The 18,873-nt window shown below is 36.1% G+C and overlaps 2 protein-coding genes across 2 annotated transcripts; one reads left to right on the top strand and one right to left on the bottom strand.

Annotated features, from left to right (window-relative positions):
- Positions 1 to 7,585: 7,585 nt before the first annotated feature.
- Positions 7,586 to 16,579, top strand: LOC107779515 (uncharacterized). Its single transcript, XM_016599965.2, has 11 exons — positions 7,586 to 7,846; positions 8,567 to 8,776; positions 8,891 to 9,096; positions 9,218 to 9,300; positions 9,419 to 9,579; positions 9,810 to 9,940; positions 10,197 to 10,466; positions 10,585 to 13,022; positions 13,131 to 13,239; positions 13,746 to 13,826; positions 16,288 to 16,579. The coding sequence occupies exons 1-11, from the start codon at positions 7,720 to 7,722 to the stop codon at positions 16,360 to 16,362; spliced, it is 3,891 nt and encodes a 1,296-aa protein (XP_016455451.2). The 5' UTR covers positions 7,586 to 7,719; the 3' UTR covers positions 16,363 to 16,579.
- A 112-nt stretch (positions 16,580 to 16,691) lies between these two features.
- Positions 16,692 to 18,058, bottom strand: LOC107779516 (protein NRT1/ PTR FAMILY 2.4-like). Its single transcript, XM_075219511.1, has 3 exons — positions 17,732 to 18,058; positions 17,284 to 17,525; positions 16,692 to 17,206 (listed from the first exon to the last, which is right to left on the bottom strand). Exons 1-3 carry the CDS (start codon positions 17,854 to 17,856, stop codon positions 16,692 to 16,694), a joined length of 882 nt encoding a protein of 293 aa, XP_075075612.1. The 5' UTR covers positions 17,857 to 18,058.
- Between the last annotated feature and the right edge of the window lie 815 nt (positions 18,059 to 18,873).

Here is an 18,873-nt window from a genome sequence, read left to right as displayed (position 1 = left end):
GTTCGGTTCTTCATAAATGCAATTTTATTTCTCCTAAATTCATGATTCACTGGCAAGAATCCACGGTGGCAGTCGAACCATGTATTTTTACCTCCATGTTTCAAAGTAAATGCTTTTGTATCTTCCATACAACAAATGCAAGCTAACTTTTCAGCAGTCAACCACCCGGACAATATTCCATAAATAGGAAAATTATTTATAGTCCACATCAAAGCAACATGCAATCTGAAGTTTTGTTTAGTTGATATATCATATATTTTCACACCTTGATACCATAATAATTGTGACTCGTCAATCAAAGGATGCAAGTATACATCAATCAAACTTTTCAGATTGCGTGGACCTGGAACAATACAAGTTAAGAACAGATATGGACTTGTCATACGCAACTCGGGCGGAAGATTATACGGGGTAACAAACACTGGCCAAAATGAATATGGTGTAGCAAAGACAACAAATGGAGTAAATTCATCTGTGCATAATCCTAACCTAATGTTTCTTGGTTCACTAGCAAACTCGGGGAACGCCCTATCAAAATGCTTCCACGCTTCTCTATCTAACAGATGGTGTAGAATACCGGGTGGCCTTCTATGTCCATAGTTCTATCTCACATGACAAGTAGAGATCATTGATGCATGCAACCTATTTAACCTAGGTATAATAGGTAAGTAATGCATCGCTTTAACTGGAATTTTCTTTTTTGTATTGGCATTTGTGACTTCCTTAAAACGAGGTTGATTACAAAATTTATAGTTCTCTAGAGATGCGTCATCCTTATAGAATAATATGCAACCTTTCTCACAACAACCAATTCTCTCTGATGAAAGATTCAACTTAGAAACCAATTTCTTAGCAGTGTAAAAATCTTTTGGTAAGTCAGTGTTACTCGAATTAAGTTCATTCATAAACCCAATAATAGAATCCATGCTCGCTTGGGAAATAGAATTATCCGATTTGATACTTAGAAATCTAACCGCAACAGACAACTTGAAATGCATCGAGCCTTAATACAATGTATGACTAGATTCGTCTAATTGTTCATAGAAATGCTTAGCTTCATCATTTGGTTCGGCTTGAACCCCAGAAAACATCCCAAAGAATTCCTCATCATTTCATTGTATCGAGAATTTTCAACATTATACTCCGCAATAGGGCTACCTTCACCACCAAAAGAATTATGAAAGTTAACATCATCTAAACTAGCATGATTCTCCTCGTAAACAATCCATATATAATAATTTTCTACAAACCCTTTCTTGTAGAGATGAACTTTAACTTCGTCTGTTTTCAATAATTTAACACACTTACATTTCATACAAGGGCACTTAATCCTTCCTCAAATAAGAAAATCATCAAGTGTTTGAGCCTTAGCAATAAATTCAACAACCCCTTCAATAAATTCATCCCTCAACCCCGCACGATTAGGATGATTCCTATTATACATCCATCTACGACACACAAATTCCATCTATACAAATAGAAATCTAGAAATGAGATATTTAAAATAATTTGATTTATTTAAACTGGTTACAAAGTTATACTCTTTCAAAGGTTCGTTTTAGATATATACATATCATTGTATCAAAGCACTTTAATTGATATATTTTATTTTTTAAATTAATATTTTTTTAACACTCGAAATCTCACACTACTCCCTATTCTAAATAATATTAGTCTTTAATTATAATAATTAAATTTGAATAACTTCTTAAATGTTCATATAATCCAAATTAACTAATGATTACTCGAATTTATAAATTAATCTTAATGTTGAAATTGAAAAAAAATTTAAATTTAATATCATTCTAATAATAAAACTAACAAGCAACAATGAACCTAGTACAACAAACTTTACACCAAAGCTTTAAACTATAACTAGTTAATATAATTATCGTTGGAAGTGAAAGTGAAAGTTCGTTTTCCTTCTTTCCTATCGTTGTTTTATCAGTTACTTTATACCAACATGTAATCTTTTTTATTTCGAAAATAATTAAGTTAACCAAACACTAATTCAACATATTCTTAAGAAATTCAAAATTAGATTTAGAATTTCTTAACATATTCTTGTTTAACCCAAAATTCCAACCATACCTAATTCAACATATTCTTCTCTCTTTTTGTTTTATATTATGTATCATTAAAAAACTAAAATCTCTAAAAATTTAACCATGCCTACTTCAACTAGCTAAGATGTTCATACATAGAATTTACTATAAAGTTAACAATGAAAATAAGATATATATATATATATATATATATATATATATATATATATATATATGTGTGTGTGTGTGTGTGTGTGTGTGTGTGTGTGTGTGCGCGCGCGCGCGTGTGTGTGTGTGTGTGTCAACAAAGTACTTACCTCGACGGAAAAAATGCCGAAGAAGTCAACTGAACCGCCGCCGCGCCACTGCTGCAAAATGAGTAAAAAAAATTAATAAATTAAGGGGAAAAGGGAACAGGAGGGAGAGGGAGAAGGGAGGAGAGAGAGAGAAAGAGAAAATACATTTAAATTGGGGGAGAAGGACGAGAGGAGGAAGATGAGAGAAGAAGGAGGACAAAAAAAGAGGTTCTATTTTTTGGGGACGAGGTCGGGTAGGGTTTTTAAAAACAATTCCGACCGATTCGGTCGGAATTGTCATTTTAAATATTTTTTAAAGTACCGACCAAATCGGTCGGAATTGAAGTCAAACTGGTCAAACTAAATTTTTCCGCCAAAAGTTGCGACCGATTTGGTCGGAAATGTGGTCAGAATTTTTTTAAAAATATATAGGTGATATCTTTTTTACAATTCAGGCGGATTCCATTGGAAATTTCCGACAAAATTTGTCAGTCGGAAATTCTTGATTTTCTAGTAGTTTTATAACACACTCTATGATGATATTAAACATGACGATGCTAATAAAATGATAAAATAAAATAAAGTAGAAATTAGAGTCTTGCCCCTTCTTCTCTAAACTTGTGAGTTCTTCAACTTGCAGCTCTTTGTCTTCTTCATCAAACCTCTTCAAAATGTATTCAAAATTCATCATTTCTTTTTGGATTGATTGAACCTCGTTAATGTGGTTGGGGCAGCCACTTTTTGCTTTGCAACTCTCATTGGGGGTAGCCTAGTATTTACCGCTTCATTCATATTGCCTTCCCAACTCTTCTTCCTTGTGTGTGACTTCTTCGTTTTGCCATTATGCATTAGAGATAAATCTCCACCTCTAGCCGCCTCTGCTCTACATTGAGCTAATACCTCTTCTTCTTCACCTTCTTCATAGATATCAACACCAAAGTTGCCCTTTTGGTGTTGGTTTGCAAGCTCTTGTTCAACTACACCACCTGGTTCATGTTTCTTAGCCACTCTACTAATAGATTTAACTACGGAAGCTTGAAATTAGGCATTTGTGTTAATGTTCTTACCTGAATATTTCAGCACCTGTGCAGTCGTTTTTGAGCTAGCCGAGTATGCACCTTTATGAGGTTTTGGACTGTCCAAAGCATCCAAAAGTGCCCGGTCATAGATTGAAATCATAGCCTTGTTTGAAGGCACAAAAGCAGGTGTAAGTGGACTCAACTTTTTCTTAGGAGAACTTGAATCAATGTTGTTGTTTGGTTCCTTTGGTGGGCTACTTGAAAGCTGATTATCTCTCCCATTTTCATGATACAGGAATTTAAGTTCATGAGTGCTTGTGACGACCCGGCGGGTCGTCCTAAGAATTTAAGCCCTGATCCCTTATTAACTGCTTTTTCCAAGTTTATTTCTATTATTTTGATTTGCCGGGATGTTCGGTTTTGAGTTTCGGAGAGTTTTGGGACACTTAGTCCCTAAATGAGAGCTTAGGTATTGGAAAGTTGACCGTAATCGGAACAGTGTGAAGATAGCCTCAGAATGGAAATCCAATAGTTCCGTTAGCTCCGTTGGGTGATTTTGGGCTTAGGGGCGTGTTCGATTGTGTTTTGAAGGTCCGTAGCTAATTTAGGCTTGAAATGCCAAAAGTTGAATTTTGAAGTTTTTCGGTTCGATAGTGAGATTTTGATCTGAGGGTCGGAATGGAATTCCGGAAGTTGGAATAGCTCCGTAGTGTTGAGTGTGACGTGTGTGCAAAATTTCAGGTCATTCAGATGAGGTTTGATAAACTTTTTGATCGAAAGCATATTTTTAGAGTTTTGGAATTCTTGGGCTTGAATCCGATGAAAAATAGGTGTTTTGATGTCGTTTCGAGTGTTCCGAATGTTGGAACAAGTTTGAATGAAGTTATGGGATATGTTGGTAGGGTTTGATTGAGGTCCCGGGGGCCTCGGGATGATTTCGAATGGTTGACGGAAAGATTTTTGGAATTTTGGAGCTGCAGCTTCAGTTGTTCTTCTGTCATAACCGCACCTGCGAGTGTGGGACCGCAGGTGCGGAGCAGCAGAAGCGGTGGATCTATCGCAGAAGCGGAAATGGGGAAGTTCAGCAGGGACTATAGAAGCGGCAGGATTTTCGCAGGAGCGGTACCACATCTGCGAATGGGGAGTCGCAGATGCGAAAGATTGGTTTAAGTGAGAAGTCGCAGATGCGACCCGTGTTCCGCAAAACCGGGACCGCAGATGTGGTAATAGCTGGGCAGAAATATAAAATTTCGAGGGTTTGGTTTCAAAAGTTGGAAATTCAATTTGGAGCTCGGGAGAGGGCGATTTTGAGAGGAAAATGAAGAGGAGATCATTGAGTAACAATTCTTTAACCCTTTCTAGTTATATTCCATCAATCTATAGTTAGTTTCATCATTTAATTTCGGATTGGAGATGAAAATTGGGGAAAAGTTGGAAGAAAGTTCTTAGACCTAGAATTCGACTTTTGATTGGGAATTTGACTTTAGATTTGGATAATTTTGGTATGCATGAACTCGTGAGAGTATGAGGATTCTAAAAATATAAATTTTACCCGATTCCGAGATGTGGGCCCAAAGGGCATTTTGGTCATTTTACTTAATTTCGTGTATTAGCTTAGAAATTCTTTGTAGAATCAGTTACTCGAAGTGTTATTTACATTATGCAATTGAATTGAATAGATTTGGGCTATTTGGAGTCGAGTTCTCATGGCAAGAACGTGGTCTCGAGTTGATTATTGAGCCGGTTCGAGGTAAGTGGCTTGTCTAACCTTGTGTGGGGGACCTTCCCCTTAGGATTTGATATATTTGATATTTGAAATGCCTTGTACGTGAGGTGACGAGTGCGTACTTGAGTTAATTTTTGAAAATCCGACTTTCTTTAAGTAATTTCAATTGTGTTCCTTTTCCTGTTTCATTTTACTTGCAATTTAAACCTGCTGTTAGCTTAGAAAAAGCATGTCTAATTGACTTAACTGTTTATTTGATTAAACTGCCTTAATTGAATTATGTGAAGCATGTTAGATTAGATTTACCTGTTTACTTGATACGAAATTGAACTTAATTGAGTATTCTTGTGTTGCTGCTGTGTGTTTTACTTTGGGACTACGGGACAACATCCCGGGAGATCCCTTGTACGTATTTATGATTTGAACTGAGGTGCAGGATACCGAGAGATCCCTGGCACGTATATTGAGGATACTGAAAGATCCTTGGGATACCAAGAGATCCCTAGCATATATTGAGGATACTGAGAGATCCCTGGCATATATTGAGGGTACTAAGAGATCCTCGGGATACTGAGAGATCCCCGGTTATTTCCTTGTGATTGTTTTTGCCTCTGTTTCAGTTATTGAATTCCTTGTTTTCCTGTATTAAATTCTTAGTGTTAGTTTTCGACTGTACTGCTTATCTTATACTGTCATATCTTATATTTTTATTTTATCTCAGTAGGGCCCTGACCTTCCTCGTCACTACCCGACCGAGGTTAGGCTTGACACTTACTGAGTACCGCTGTGGTGTACTCATGCCCTTTCTGCGCATGTTTTTTATGTACAGATCCAGGTACCTTGACTCAGACTTACCATCCTTGAGGCGAGGCGACCCTTCGGAGACTTCGAGGTATATCTGCCGTGTCCGCAGACCGAGGAGTCTCTCTCTATTCTCTATTGTAGTTACAACCCTTCTGTATTTACTTGTTTTAGACTATTCTGGAGTTAGAGCACTATGTAATATCCTTAGCTTGTAATTCATGGGTTTTCGGGTTTTGGGAGAGATATATATTGGATTTGAGAGTTATATTTTGTATGCCGAGCAACACTTTTAAAACGATGTTTTATTACATTATTTATGTTTTAAATTGTATTCTTCCGCAAATTGATTTATCTTCCGCGTTTTAGGCTTACCTAGCCGTAGAGACTAGGTGCCGTCACGATGGTTCATGGAGGTCGAACCGTGATCGTGATAGGTGTTGAACTTTTTTTGGCATAAAATTATTATCAATCACATCATATAAAAACATAACTATTTGAACATGATGATGAAAAAAGTTAACAAGAGAACACATAGTATTAATATTAAGAACGTCATAAAATTGTGATGGATAATGCAACTGACGAGGAAAAGAATTTGTGGATTTCTCCCTTTGGGAGGAATTGCTCATCTTCAGGAGGGGCGAACTTTTGAGTCCTTTTTCTTTTTCTTTCTTTATAGTGAATTAAATTTTGTAAAATAAGAAAAGATAAAACAAATTCAGCAAAAAGAAATTTAAAAAGCAGTATTGGATAGGAAAGGTGGTCGGTGAAAATTGAAAAGAAAGAAAAGGAGAAAATAGCTTGATAATATAAGAAAAAAATCAGAAATAATTGGCCAGTTTTAAAAGACTTGGTGGGAGACAGAATCAAACCCTCGCCCTTCAACTTTCATAAAGTTCTAGCGCTCTTCCACAACCAAAGCACCCATAAGATTTCTTGTCTCATAGGTGCTTTTGTAATGTTTTATATTCGTTTCCTCAAATTTTCCACACAATTATATATACTGTGCGTCAAGGTTAATGAGTGCTCGAGCACTCGAATTTAATGTGCAGATCTGCCCCAATCTGTGTGGTTTGCAGGTTATTATACAGTGGAGAGTTTACCCAGCGTGCGCAGAATGCTCACTCAAAAGGTAAAGACTGTAGCAACTGCAAATTTTCCGGGATTCCAAAAAACACGTGAGCTTGGGCAGTAAAGAGTGAACCAGCAACATTCATTGCTTAAAACTGTCACTCGTACTCTATAATTCCACATTCAATAAAAATCCTGTATTAGAAAGGAAATTGATAAGGGATTTTCCAAATTTCGACCAAACCAAGATATAATCTTTTTAAAAATAAATTATAGCCTAGGTTAAGAGTATGAAAGTCAAACTAATTAATTTTGTCTTAATTTGAATAACAATTGTCTAATTCTTTTAAAATAAACTTTTCATACTTTGAGACTATATAAAAAAGTAGTACTATTATAAGTTACTGCAGTTCACAATTGAAATCAGTAAAAAATATATTATTTTCTTAATAAAAAGTGTTTGACTTTCAAATAATAGTTCTGATCATTTTAAGTGTCTTTGCTATAAATGATTTACCCAACTTTCTAGATTTGGCATTGGCACGTGTCAGTTGTCCTACATTTGGGACCCCTTCCTCCCGCTTGCCCCAATTTCAAAACCAAAGAATAAAATCCCCATTCCCCTTAACCATACACAATTTACCTCCTTCGTAACAAGTAGTATACATAATAGTAATAATAATACACAATTTGATGATTTCTTCAGTACGGGATAAAGCAAATTCAACTATTTTGAGCATCGAATTAAAGGTCGAAAAATGGAGTCGGATCTACGCCTCCTTGAAATCTCCGGTGAAGATGATTCTCTACTCACCCCACTCCCTCATATGGAGGATACCAATCCCAACGAGTTCACTCCCTTTTCGAATTTCATTTCCCCATTGAGTCAGTTCTTCCACTTTTTCTCTTCTATTTTTCTGTCTTTCAAGTTTCAATTGAGATTCACTAATTTTTTTTTTCTTTCTAGAAGTTTCATCTTGTTTAGATATATCTGGATTTTTCCATTTTATGAAAAATAGGTCATAATGAGTTCGTAGGGTTAATTAGGTTCCGCATTTTTAGCCTGTTTAAATTACTTCCATCAAGTATAGTTTGTTTCTGAATACAATTTTTTTTTTTTTGCATTTAGGGATGGCAATGGGCCGGGGCGGGTTAAAATATTTTTTAAAATTTTTAAACGGGGCGGGTTGCGGGTCTAATGCCGGCAACTTTGAATTTTATCTTTTTTGAAATAAAGCAATCATTTCAACTGCAATTTCACATTCTTCTTCGCTAGCACGAATACTATTTTGATTTATAATTAACCAATTTGCATAAGTTTCACCAAAATGATATTACATAAGTCAACATATCCTATTAGTAATAGGATGATAGTAACCCATTTATTTTGGAAGATCAGCGATCTCTCACTTTTATGTTTATGTGATTCTATTAAACTCTCCATTTTATAAATAATAAAATGTCAAACTAGTTTGTTTTAGAAAAAAATTAAGCAGAAAACCGCCCCCCGGGCCCACCCCGCCCCATTGCCATCCCTGTCTGCATTGATACGTAGAGTAGTATAATTGGTAGTAGTAATTATTTACAGATTTCATCACGTTGCAGGAGGGCTAGAGGGTCGTGTTGATCCAGTAAAACCTGGCTGTTCCTCTTCCTATCGTAGAGGTTGCAGCAATAAAGAGAATATCAATACGGACAAAGCAGAAGTGCCTAAACTGAGCATTGAACCACTGCATATGAAGAGGAAGAAAAGGGGTGGTGGTTACAATTTGCGGAAAAGTTTAGCATGGGATCGAGCCTTTTCTACTGAAGAAGGTATATATGATTACAGTACAATTAGTATCTCTTTTTGTCAATGTAGAAAAATTTGTTAAATACTGCAGGGGATTGATTACAGAAAAAACCTACTTTATTCTTTCTTCTGTTTAGGTGTTTTGGATCCAATAGAACTTTCTCTGCTTAGCGGAACATTAGTTAACACATGCGGAGAGCCCTTGTTCACCATCAATGAAGAAGAGCAAAATCCAACTTCCAATGACTCCTTACATGATGCTAGTTCAGCTTATTTGAACTCGAACAAAAAGAGTACGCTTAAAGGAATTCGATCTGTAGCTTTAAAAGAAGATAAGCGGAAGGTCAGATCTCAGCTTATGACTAGCAGTAACTTTTCGGCTCATAAACTTTGGCGGTGACTTGTGATGATGTGCATCCTATTTCAGTTTGTTGTTTACTTAGTTTTTTCTTGAATGGTTTCAGGCCTCAAGTAAAATGCTAGCGTCCCGTAATGGTAGAAATGTCTCCAAATCTAGTGGCTGTTCTCGACCTTTGGCTTCACCTTCGTATCCTTGCACATGTTAGATATATTTGAGATTCAACTATTTTCCAAGAAGTGGTTAGTTTTTTCTTTTGTTGCTTTATATGGAGGTTTACAGATGATGAGCCTTAATATCATTTTAGACTAAAAAGGCCTGCAAACATGAATCATGGAAAATCTGCAACCAAGGATTCCAAGTTACCGAAGTTTCAAGTTTCAAAGCCAAGTTCTTGTTCGTTGCCCACAAGTTCTAAGAGTACTATACCAAGAACAAGTCATTTGAAGCATCAAGTGACTGATTCTGGTAATCTCTTTAATATTTATTGTCTATCCATCTGGCTTCTGCTGAGCGTAATTGTTTCCGTTTCAATCATAGAAACTGGATGTTTCAAAGTGTGTTGTAATAACTCAAGCAAGTTATACCCTTGTCAAACTTTTAGAAGGCATAACAATCTGCTATGCAAAAATACTTTTTGTATTTGCGCCACAGATAAGAGCATCATCTTTATATTTTCATTTTCCTTTCTCATGCAGCTGTTAGTACTCGGAAGAATGCGGGATTAAGGAGCTCTTCTAGAAAAGTGAGAAATAGCCGAGAGAAAGCAAAGCCTGATGCTGAACCTTTAAAGGATAAATCTTCATCATGCATTTTCAGAGGAAATGATGTAAGCATCAGTTCAAGTTTAAGCTCAAGGTTTAATTTCTATCACATCTTTTAAGGGGAAATGGCGTAAAAATTAAAATTTGAACTCAAAATTTTAGAGGAATTCCGTGTGATTAAGAACTCAAAAGAACTGTTCAAAGTTCACGCAACACAATACTAAAGAATTTAGCTTGGATTACATTCAATATATTTGGTAGTTAACCAACAGAATCATACAATCTTGCCCCCTCCTTTTTGCTCAATTCTAATTTGTGCAGAAGAAATCAACATCGAAATTACATGCATCAACTGAATCTTCTCCACCAGTTAATAAAGCTACCAGTACTGCTCTGGAGATGAATCCAGATGCCACAGTTTCATCTAGCCGAGCACATTCATCTCAAAGTCACGATGGATGTACACCAGTTGCACTTCGTCTTCCTCAAAGCACTCCTACTGCTGTTAGCAGTATGCAATACCTGCCTGCACAAGCCATGAAACCATCGGGTCTGCGGATGCCTTCACCTTCATTAGGATATTTTTGTCAGGTATTACCAGCACTATTCTGGCAAAGCATTAGGTTTTTTACTTAAGGTGCATAGGCTGCTTGATGCTCACAACATAGCATTTTGTTTAAGACATAACCAACCAATATGGTGATTGCAGACAAAAGCTTCAGATACACGTCGCCTGTTGAAAGCCGAGTCTAGTATGTGCCCGTCGGAAAGGTCTGGTGATCGGAGGCCACCAGAGGCACTAGAAACACAAGAAAGCAAGGTCAACTTAGCAAATCTAAACTGTAGGATCCTAGGATTGGAATCAGAAAGCTCAACAGCATCCTGCAAAGTAATCAAAACAGGCTTGGAAGGAGACCGTGTGGAAAGATCGAATATATCAAGTGTTATAATGAAGCTTGATCCAGTCAGTGATAAGCTCAGAAATCCTGCTGATAATGTTGACGAAAAATTACCGCATCACATCGAGCACGAAGAGAAGAAACTTCAGGATGCAGAATTGCTGATGAATGGCAAGCAGCATCCACCACAAACTGGAAAACATGAACATATTAACAAAGAGGATGATCTCATGAACTCCATCCCTGGTTTTAAAGAAAACAAAAGCTCTGCCGGATCAGATTTTAGAGAGGCTTATTTTACACAAGCTAGATACAATGCGCAATCTCTAGTTCTATGTGGATTGGAAGGTGCCACTAGCAATCCAAATGAAGCAGAAGAATCTGGCATTTGTTCAGTAACTGATGGTTCAATTTGTAGTTCACAGTATGGGAACATGATTAACTTTAGTGGGGAGGTGAGGGAGGAAGGTTATATAGGAAGCTGTAATAATTTACCTGGTAAAGAATTTGAAAAGGTCAAGTCCTTTGCAGCTGAAGATGAATGGATCTTCGATAACGATGAGCAGATTATGAAGATGAAGAGCAATTTGAATGAAGCACATCGAGAACCAAGGTATAATGGAAGTGGAAATTGTGAGTCCTTGAATCTCACATGTTCGGACTTTAGTGAAGAAAAGATGGAGAATTCAGAAGTTGCATCTCAGCATGAAGATTGTCAGAATCTGAAACAAGATTTTACCAAGCAGATCACTGATAGAGCACAAACAGGAGGTTTAGTAGTAGAGGTCTCAAGTGAAACTTTATCCGATGAAAATTGCAAGACTAATCCTGGTGGGGTTTCAATTTACTCAGAACATAAGTCCCAGGGTAGGAATGTATTGCATTCAGGTGATCAGTCCCTTAGTAAGCATGTGAGTATAGATCAAAGCCAAGATGGACAGATTGCTGAAACTGGTTTATCTGCGCCGCCATATCGACAAGATGAATGTGGTTTTGATAGATTTGATGTAAAAAGTGCTCAGTCAGAATTGGAGAGTAATAACATTACAGCAGGAGAAGATCCTGCAGATATCTTATATTTTGGTTCTAGCAAAGTTACTCTTGCTGAAAATTGTAATCATCCAACAGATGAAGAGTTTAATCATAATAAATTTCTTGGTAATTTAACTTCCTGTCTGGAGTTTGGTTCATCATCTAGTGTAACAACAAACGAAATGGTATCAGCTGTAACTGGTTCAATTGGCGAATGTAGAAAACCAATTAAAGAGTCTGTCTTGGAAGCAGTGGATGAAGCTGAAATTCGCGATTCATCAAACTGTCAAAATGAGGGTAATTTAACTTCCTCTGTGGAATTTGGTTCATCTTCCAGGGGAACGCCAGATGTAACTGGATTAGGTATACTTGGTCCAATGGGTGAAGGTAACAAACTGATCAAAGACGTTTTTCTCTTGGAAGAAATGGATGAATTTGAAATTCGAGATTCACCTAACAAGCCTAATGATGGTAATCAGATAATCAAGATGAAGCATTGTATGCTGTCTCCATTAAGCTTGAATGTTGAAGAGTCGCAAAAGTGCCGCCATGCGGATTTCATTCCTTCTAGTCCAACAGAACTGGGGTATCACAAGGTTGTATTAGAGATTCTAATTACTCCACCACAGCTTGGAGATAAAAGGCAAGCTAATGAAGTTGGAAAGACAACAAATGCACTCACGAATATCTTACAGATGGAGGATACACATCTGGAGTTACACGCCAACGATGCTCAGCTGTTGCCTGGAAAAGGTCCTATCAAACGCGAAAGCAGCAATGCCTTGGAGAATTTTCAAGATGCTCTTCCAGCACAAAGAAGTTTTGATAAAGGTGCATTAGAAAGCCCAAGCGTTCTGAACAAGGAGTCACTTTTGATTCATGGGAGCAGCAACGTTGCTGATGAACTGGATGTTATCCACGGTGTTGAGGATCGACTATCATATCCGGCGACAATTGAATCTTTATCTTTGAAACTTAATTCATCGACAAGTAAAATCCATACAGCAAGTGTGACAATTGATTGCATAGAACTTGTTGAAGGGGAACAGACCTCATCAAGAATCAAAAGAAAGGTAGTTGACATATTGAATCAAGATATTGTGGTGAAGGAATCTGAAACTGGGAAGCCTAGTGGAAGTGAGAATTCTCACAATGAACTTTTCCATGGACTGCAAGATACTGAGCAGTGCAGAAATGATAACACCAATTTGCCAGTGTAAGTATTTCAAAGATTTTTCTAATCCCAAAGAACTCCTTTGGTTTTTCTAGACTTGGACTTTCACAAATTACAATCTTTTAGAGAATTGCTATTTATTGATGGCAGCAAGAATACAGAGAACTGTCTGAAGGAAGGCAATCTTTTGATATTACCCCCACGGGATGCAGTTCCATTTTCTGATGAATGGTTGGCAGCAATGGAAGCTGCTGGGGAGGTAATTTCTTTCTGGAAAATGAACTGTATACTGTGATCTGTCTAAAAGAAGCCAAATATAATTAAGCTTTGATTTCCTGAATCTGTTGTGATCTCCAAATTATTTGAAGCATACTTTTATTAGTTCCAGGACAAAATCTTCACTTTCCTGAGCAGTTTGTTTCCACACATTTATCTAGAACCTTCACTTTTAGCTGGTGCTGTTAAAGAACAACTGACTAGATATTAGCTGTTCATCATATTCTCTAGTGAGCATACCTCTGTATTCATAAAATGAAAGCCTAAATCATCCATTAATAGGTCCAGAGAAGTCAGCTAGCTTGACCTCCCTAAAAGCTACGTAGTTAAAGTTTAGTTCCGAATCTTAGGTTAGGCAGTGGGACAAACTTGGCTTGAGTGTCAAGCTCCACTGCTGTGAATATCTATCGGAAAAATGATTGAGCTTCGTTCAGTGGTGATCAAATACCTGTAGGTTATGTAATCGACTCTTGTATTCTGATTTTACAGGATATCTTAACCATGAAAGGTGGTGCTGTACAAAATTCACCCCAAGAGAAATCCTTGCCTGAGCCAAGCCCATGGTCTCCGGTATGTCACTATTTATAGATTCTTGTTTTCTTGTTTGAGGTTGCCTATGCCATATCTAACATGTATTCTACTAGCTAGAATGAGAATGCATTCAACTTTATTCTGTCTCATTATAGATAAACATATTTCACTGGGATATGCTACAAATTAGGGTGAGAACAGTTAATCTTAACCTTGTAATTGATAATGGTGCTGAGAATCATTTTACAAAATTAGAAATATCTTTTGGTAAGGTTAGGTACGATAAACCCTATGTGGTTTGGCCATTCCTTGAACTCATGCATACTAGGAGCTTAGTGCACCATACTGCCCCACAGAAATGCGTTTTGGTACTTTATGGAAGAAGTTTTATTCACTTTAAGTTTTTGTTAGAAAGTTTTTTGATGACTATAGTAAAATGCATCTTAATTCTAAGTGATAGATTGTATAATCGTTTGTTCAGTATATTTTCATGTAAGTGATAAACCTTATAACCGGTTAGGGCTCAATCATAGGATTGTAGGATCTTGAAAACTACGATTAACCTTTCACAACACTTATCACACAGTGATTTGTCATCAGCTAAAAATATTTTGATAGCTGAATGTTACACTAAACAAAGCCTCGACGTGATGCAGTAGTCTCCGATGGGAAATCTATAAAAGTAACAACAAAATAATAAAATCACACTAAGTTGCCTCTAAAAGTTTGATATAACGTATTAATTTGTACAGATTTCTATACAATTCAACACATCTTTTGACAGTAAATGCCAGTAGCAAAAAAGGAAAAAAGAAAAAAAGAACTACACTATTTCGGCCTTTAAAATGATTGGCAAAGCTGACATGAAAAAAGATATTAGAAAAATAAATGGGGTTTATGTGCTATAATGTTGTTCATATTGTTCCCGAACTAATAAAAATGCTGGGGTTTGTCATTAGTGTTAAAGATTTAATTTAAAAAAAAGCCGGATGCTGAGAGGACATCAGGAATATCTTGTTTTACTTGTGATCCTGATTGCAACTTTAACAATATTATTTAGGTGGTATTTATTCTTTTTAATCTTGTAAAAATGTTAAAACCAAATTAATTATTTCTGGATGTTCCAAGAGTAGAGATTTAGGAAGGTATGTGTATACTAGAAACCATCATCAGAGGCGGATTTAGGGGGCGGAAGGGGTTCCCCTTTGCCGGAAAATTACACTGTACATATAAGGCAAAATACATTTGTGCATCTATATATTTTATTTTAAATCTCCTTGACGTAACCCTAAAGCATAGCTCAGTGGTTAAAGGGGTTCAAAACCTTTGTGAGGTTGCTGGTACAATTCCTACTGGCCACAGTCTATTTTAATTTTATAACTTTTTCTTTTTTGGACCCCCTTAGCGAAAATCCTGTCTCCATCATTATTTATGTCCTAAATTCATCGCTTGAAGTTCCACCGGTAAAAGATGGTAGCTTTTACTAGGACTTTCCCAACTATGTTTATATTTTGATTACTAGGAGTATAAGAGCTTGTTTGGCCAAGCATTTGGGAGGCCAAATGTATTTTTTTTTGGGTCAGAACAAGTACTTTTTTAGAGATTTGATGTGTTTGGCCAAGATGGAGAAGTGCTTTTGAGCAGCAACAGAAGCATTTTTTCTACTTTTGGGAAGAAGCTTCAAATTAGCTTCTTTCAAAAAGTAGAAGCAGAAGCAGAAAATTAAATTTTTTAAGACAAAAGTATACTTACTATAAATTTATATTTTTCAAATTATCCTTCAAAATTTTTATTTTTTCCTTTATCTTTTTTGTTTCTACCATCCCTTTCTTTTTATTTATTTTATTTCTATTGTATTTTATTCTCCTTCTCCTATTCTTCTTTAAAATAGTCTCTCCACCATAAATAGATCTCTTTTTTTTATATAGGATTAATGAAGTGGATTCTAAATTTATACGGAATGACTATATTTTGATATATTTAAATCATTAATGTAAACAATAAGTAATACCGGATACCTAATATTGTTGCTTTGGATAACTAATATATATTGATTAAAATCTTTAATATATATTTTTACTTTATATTTTATATTCCCATTAAATAAAAAGAAAAATTAATTAATTTTTTTAATAATAAATATTTAAATTCATTTCTCTTTTAAATAATATACTACGCACTTGTAAATTGAATATGTACTGTCTTTTTCCGTAATTTGACACTTAAAAATACTTTTCGAAAAGATTGTTCAAACAGAATTTGCTTACTAAAGTACTTCTCAAATGAACTGGCCAAACACAAACTGTAATTTTTCAAAAGTACTTTTTTGAAAAGCAGTTCTCAAAATAAGTATTTTGGCAGCTTGGCCAAACGGGCTCTGAGTTATTGCTAGGGCCATTGACTGGTAGAAATGGTAAAATAGGCTGTTGCATATCATTATCTTGCATGTTGTGCAGCTTTCATTTTAGTTTCTTAAGCTGTTATCTTTCTTTGATTGCAGGTGAAAAAGAAAAACAATCAACTTGGACCTTTTGACTGTACAAAGTTCAATCACAATATGCCTCCGGAGTCCTGATTCCTGTTTGGCTAAACTTGGTCTCATCCAAATTCTTTCATTCACCACTAACATGTTTCTGATTTAGCTTAACACTGCTTAGCAAGAAAAGTTGCTAACTGATACATTTCTCCAAATACACGATTTACACCCTTTATATTTAATTCTTTGCACACCGACTTTAAAAGATTCCTTTTTTTTTTTAATTAAAAGATTCCTTTGTTATTTATTTTATGTAAAGAGCAATATCTCATTCATGAAAAGTTGATCTTTGTTGAAGACAAAGCTAAGCTTGGAAATCCGCCGCGGAGCTTATCCAATCCATGCTTCTTGAATTGTACTAATAAGTATCATTTACTGGGCGCATCATTTGGTTTGTCACCTATATTTCTATATTTGTAGAAGGTGGCAAACACGAGGTAATACATGAAATTTGCTGATCCCAGGAAACAACAGAGCCAGAAGATGTTATCCATTCTTCCATCATTGATATTGTCTGGCAACCATCTCGTTGTTCTCTGAACCAGATCAATCAGAGTATTCCCCATGTAGAATCCGATACCAATGAACATTGCAACTACTGCAGTTGAGGTGCTTTTCAAGGATGCAGGAAACTCTTGGTAGTAAAACCTGAGATGTCCGGGAATATGGAATCCTTCTCCAATACCATTAAAAGCTAGCTGTGGCACTAGCCAGAGGACTGACATTGGAACAATGGCACCATTTTGGCCTTGGAGATGGTGGGATCTCATGAGCCTCAGCCGCCTTGACTCCACCAAGGCAGAGATGGCCATGCCAAGTATCGTTAGTACATGGCCTATTCCAATGCGCCGAAGAGGTGTGAGAGAAAATTGGGAGCATTTAGCTAGAAAAGGGTAGAGCAATCTGTCAATGAAGGGTATTGATATACGGACCATATAAACACAAAGACTGACATAGAACCTGCTGAGATTTTGAAATGGTGTCCCACTTGACGATCCATCTTCTGAGCCTGGAGTACTAGCAGGCTTGACTGAATGATCAGAGGAGTGGATAAAAATAATCCACTACCCCACAAAGGAGCAAGCTTAATCAAGCTTTTCAAATCTCCTACTTGTTGGATTGTACATGGTCTCCAGGTATTCTCAATGGAGCCATCTGATTTAATGTCTCCCACAGTGATGAAGGCTGCTCGGTTGAGGAACCTATATAAGAGAGCTTCATTAGCAAACTAGTATGAGCAGAGGCGAATCTAAGAGGTGGATTCAGGATAATTGTGATCTTATTATATGTATACATAGTTCGAATTAAAAGTAATAAGTTCAGTTGAATCCACATAACCCGTCCTAGATCCGCCCTTGAGCATGAGTAGTAGCTCAACCACAAGAAAGAATTAATATAGAGATTTTACTTGAAGGTAGGAGTAGGAGAGACCATATTTTTGTGTTTATCACTTGGATCATGATAGTAACGGTGACTTTGCTCAAACAGGGGGATTTTCCGTTTCTGAATGGCTGCAACAACAACACGAGCCATATTGATAAAAGGGCTGCCTTCTTGTTCCTTAACATGGCGATACGAACGTATCCCAGATAGAAAAATGGCTAAGGCGAGGATATTAAGACCTAAAGAGATGGCAAAACCCCAGGTCCAACTAATATTGTCCTCAATGTAGACAAGGGCTGTGGAGCTTACAACAATGGATGTGTATAAGGTGAATGTGTACCAGTTAAAGACTGGTCAAACTGATATGCTCCCATGGATCCAATAGTAAAACGTGTACCTGCAGCCCCTAGAGATGCTACTGCAAGAGCAATATATAAGACAGCATATTGAGTTGTTGATGGGTTTTTACAGGCACTGGAGCCATCATCACATACCGGAGGTCTTAATTTGTCAATGGCTGTTGTGAATACTTTTAGGCCTAATATCGCTATTTTGATTATTTTAAAAATTTGCTTTATTTTATCTTAAAAATGAAAACTACAAAAAATATTTTCAATTATTTTAGGTAATTGGTTTTTACTATCAACTTTTAATTTTTCTTACTTTTCATAAAATTAAAAGATACAAAAATAGTCTTGGCATCAAAAGAAAAGAAGAGATAGTAAGAAAGTTTCAAAAATATATATATAATATTTTACTTAGTTTAATGTGATTTTTAAGTTGTAAGATTTTAGTATATATTGAGTATTATTTAAATTTAATTAATATAGTAACTATATGTCTCCTCTTAATATTTTATATTATCTCAAATATATTAGTATCTTTATAAAGCTATTTTTAATTTATTTTTATATTAAAAGATAAAAAAATCAAAAAGAAAGGAAAAACCGGAAAGAAAATGACGCAAAAGGCAAAGTGAAAGGAAACAAATGAAGTTGGTAGTGATCCCATTTTTCCATTCTCACCCATATTCACGTGTGACCTTCCCCTATTTTATTCTTAAGATTCCTTTTCTTTCTTTTACCAAGTAAGTTTAAATACTCAAAAAAGATTCCTCACAATGCACACACTCACAAGTCGGTTCGGCAGAAGAAAGACGAGAAAACA

Source organism: Nicotiana tabacum, chromosome 8, assembly GCF_000715075.1.
Source record: "Nicotiana tabacum cultivar K326 chromosome 8, ASM71507v2, whole genome shotgun sequence".
Taxonomy (NCBI): Eukaryota; Viridiplantae; Streptophyta; class Magnoliopsida; order Solanales; family Solanaceae; genus Nicotiana; species Nicotiana tabacum.
This window is presented reverse-complemented; position numbering and strand designations above follow the sequence as displayed.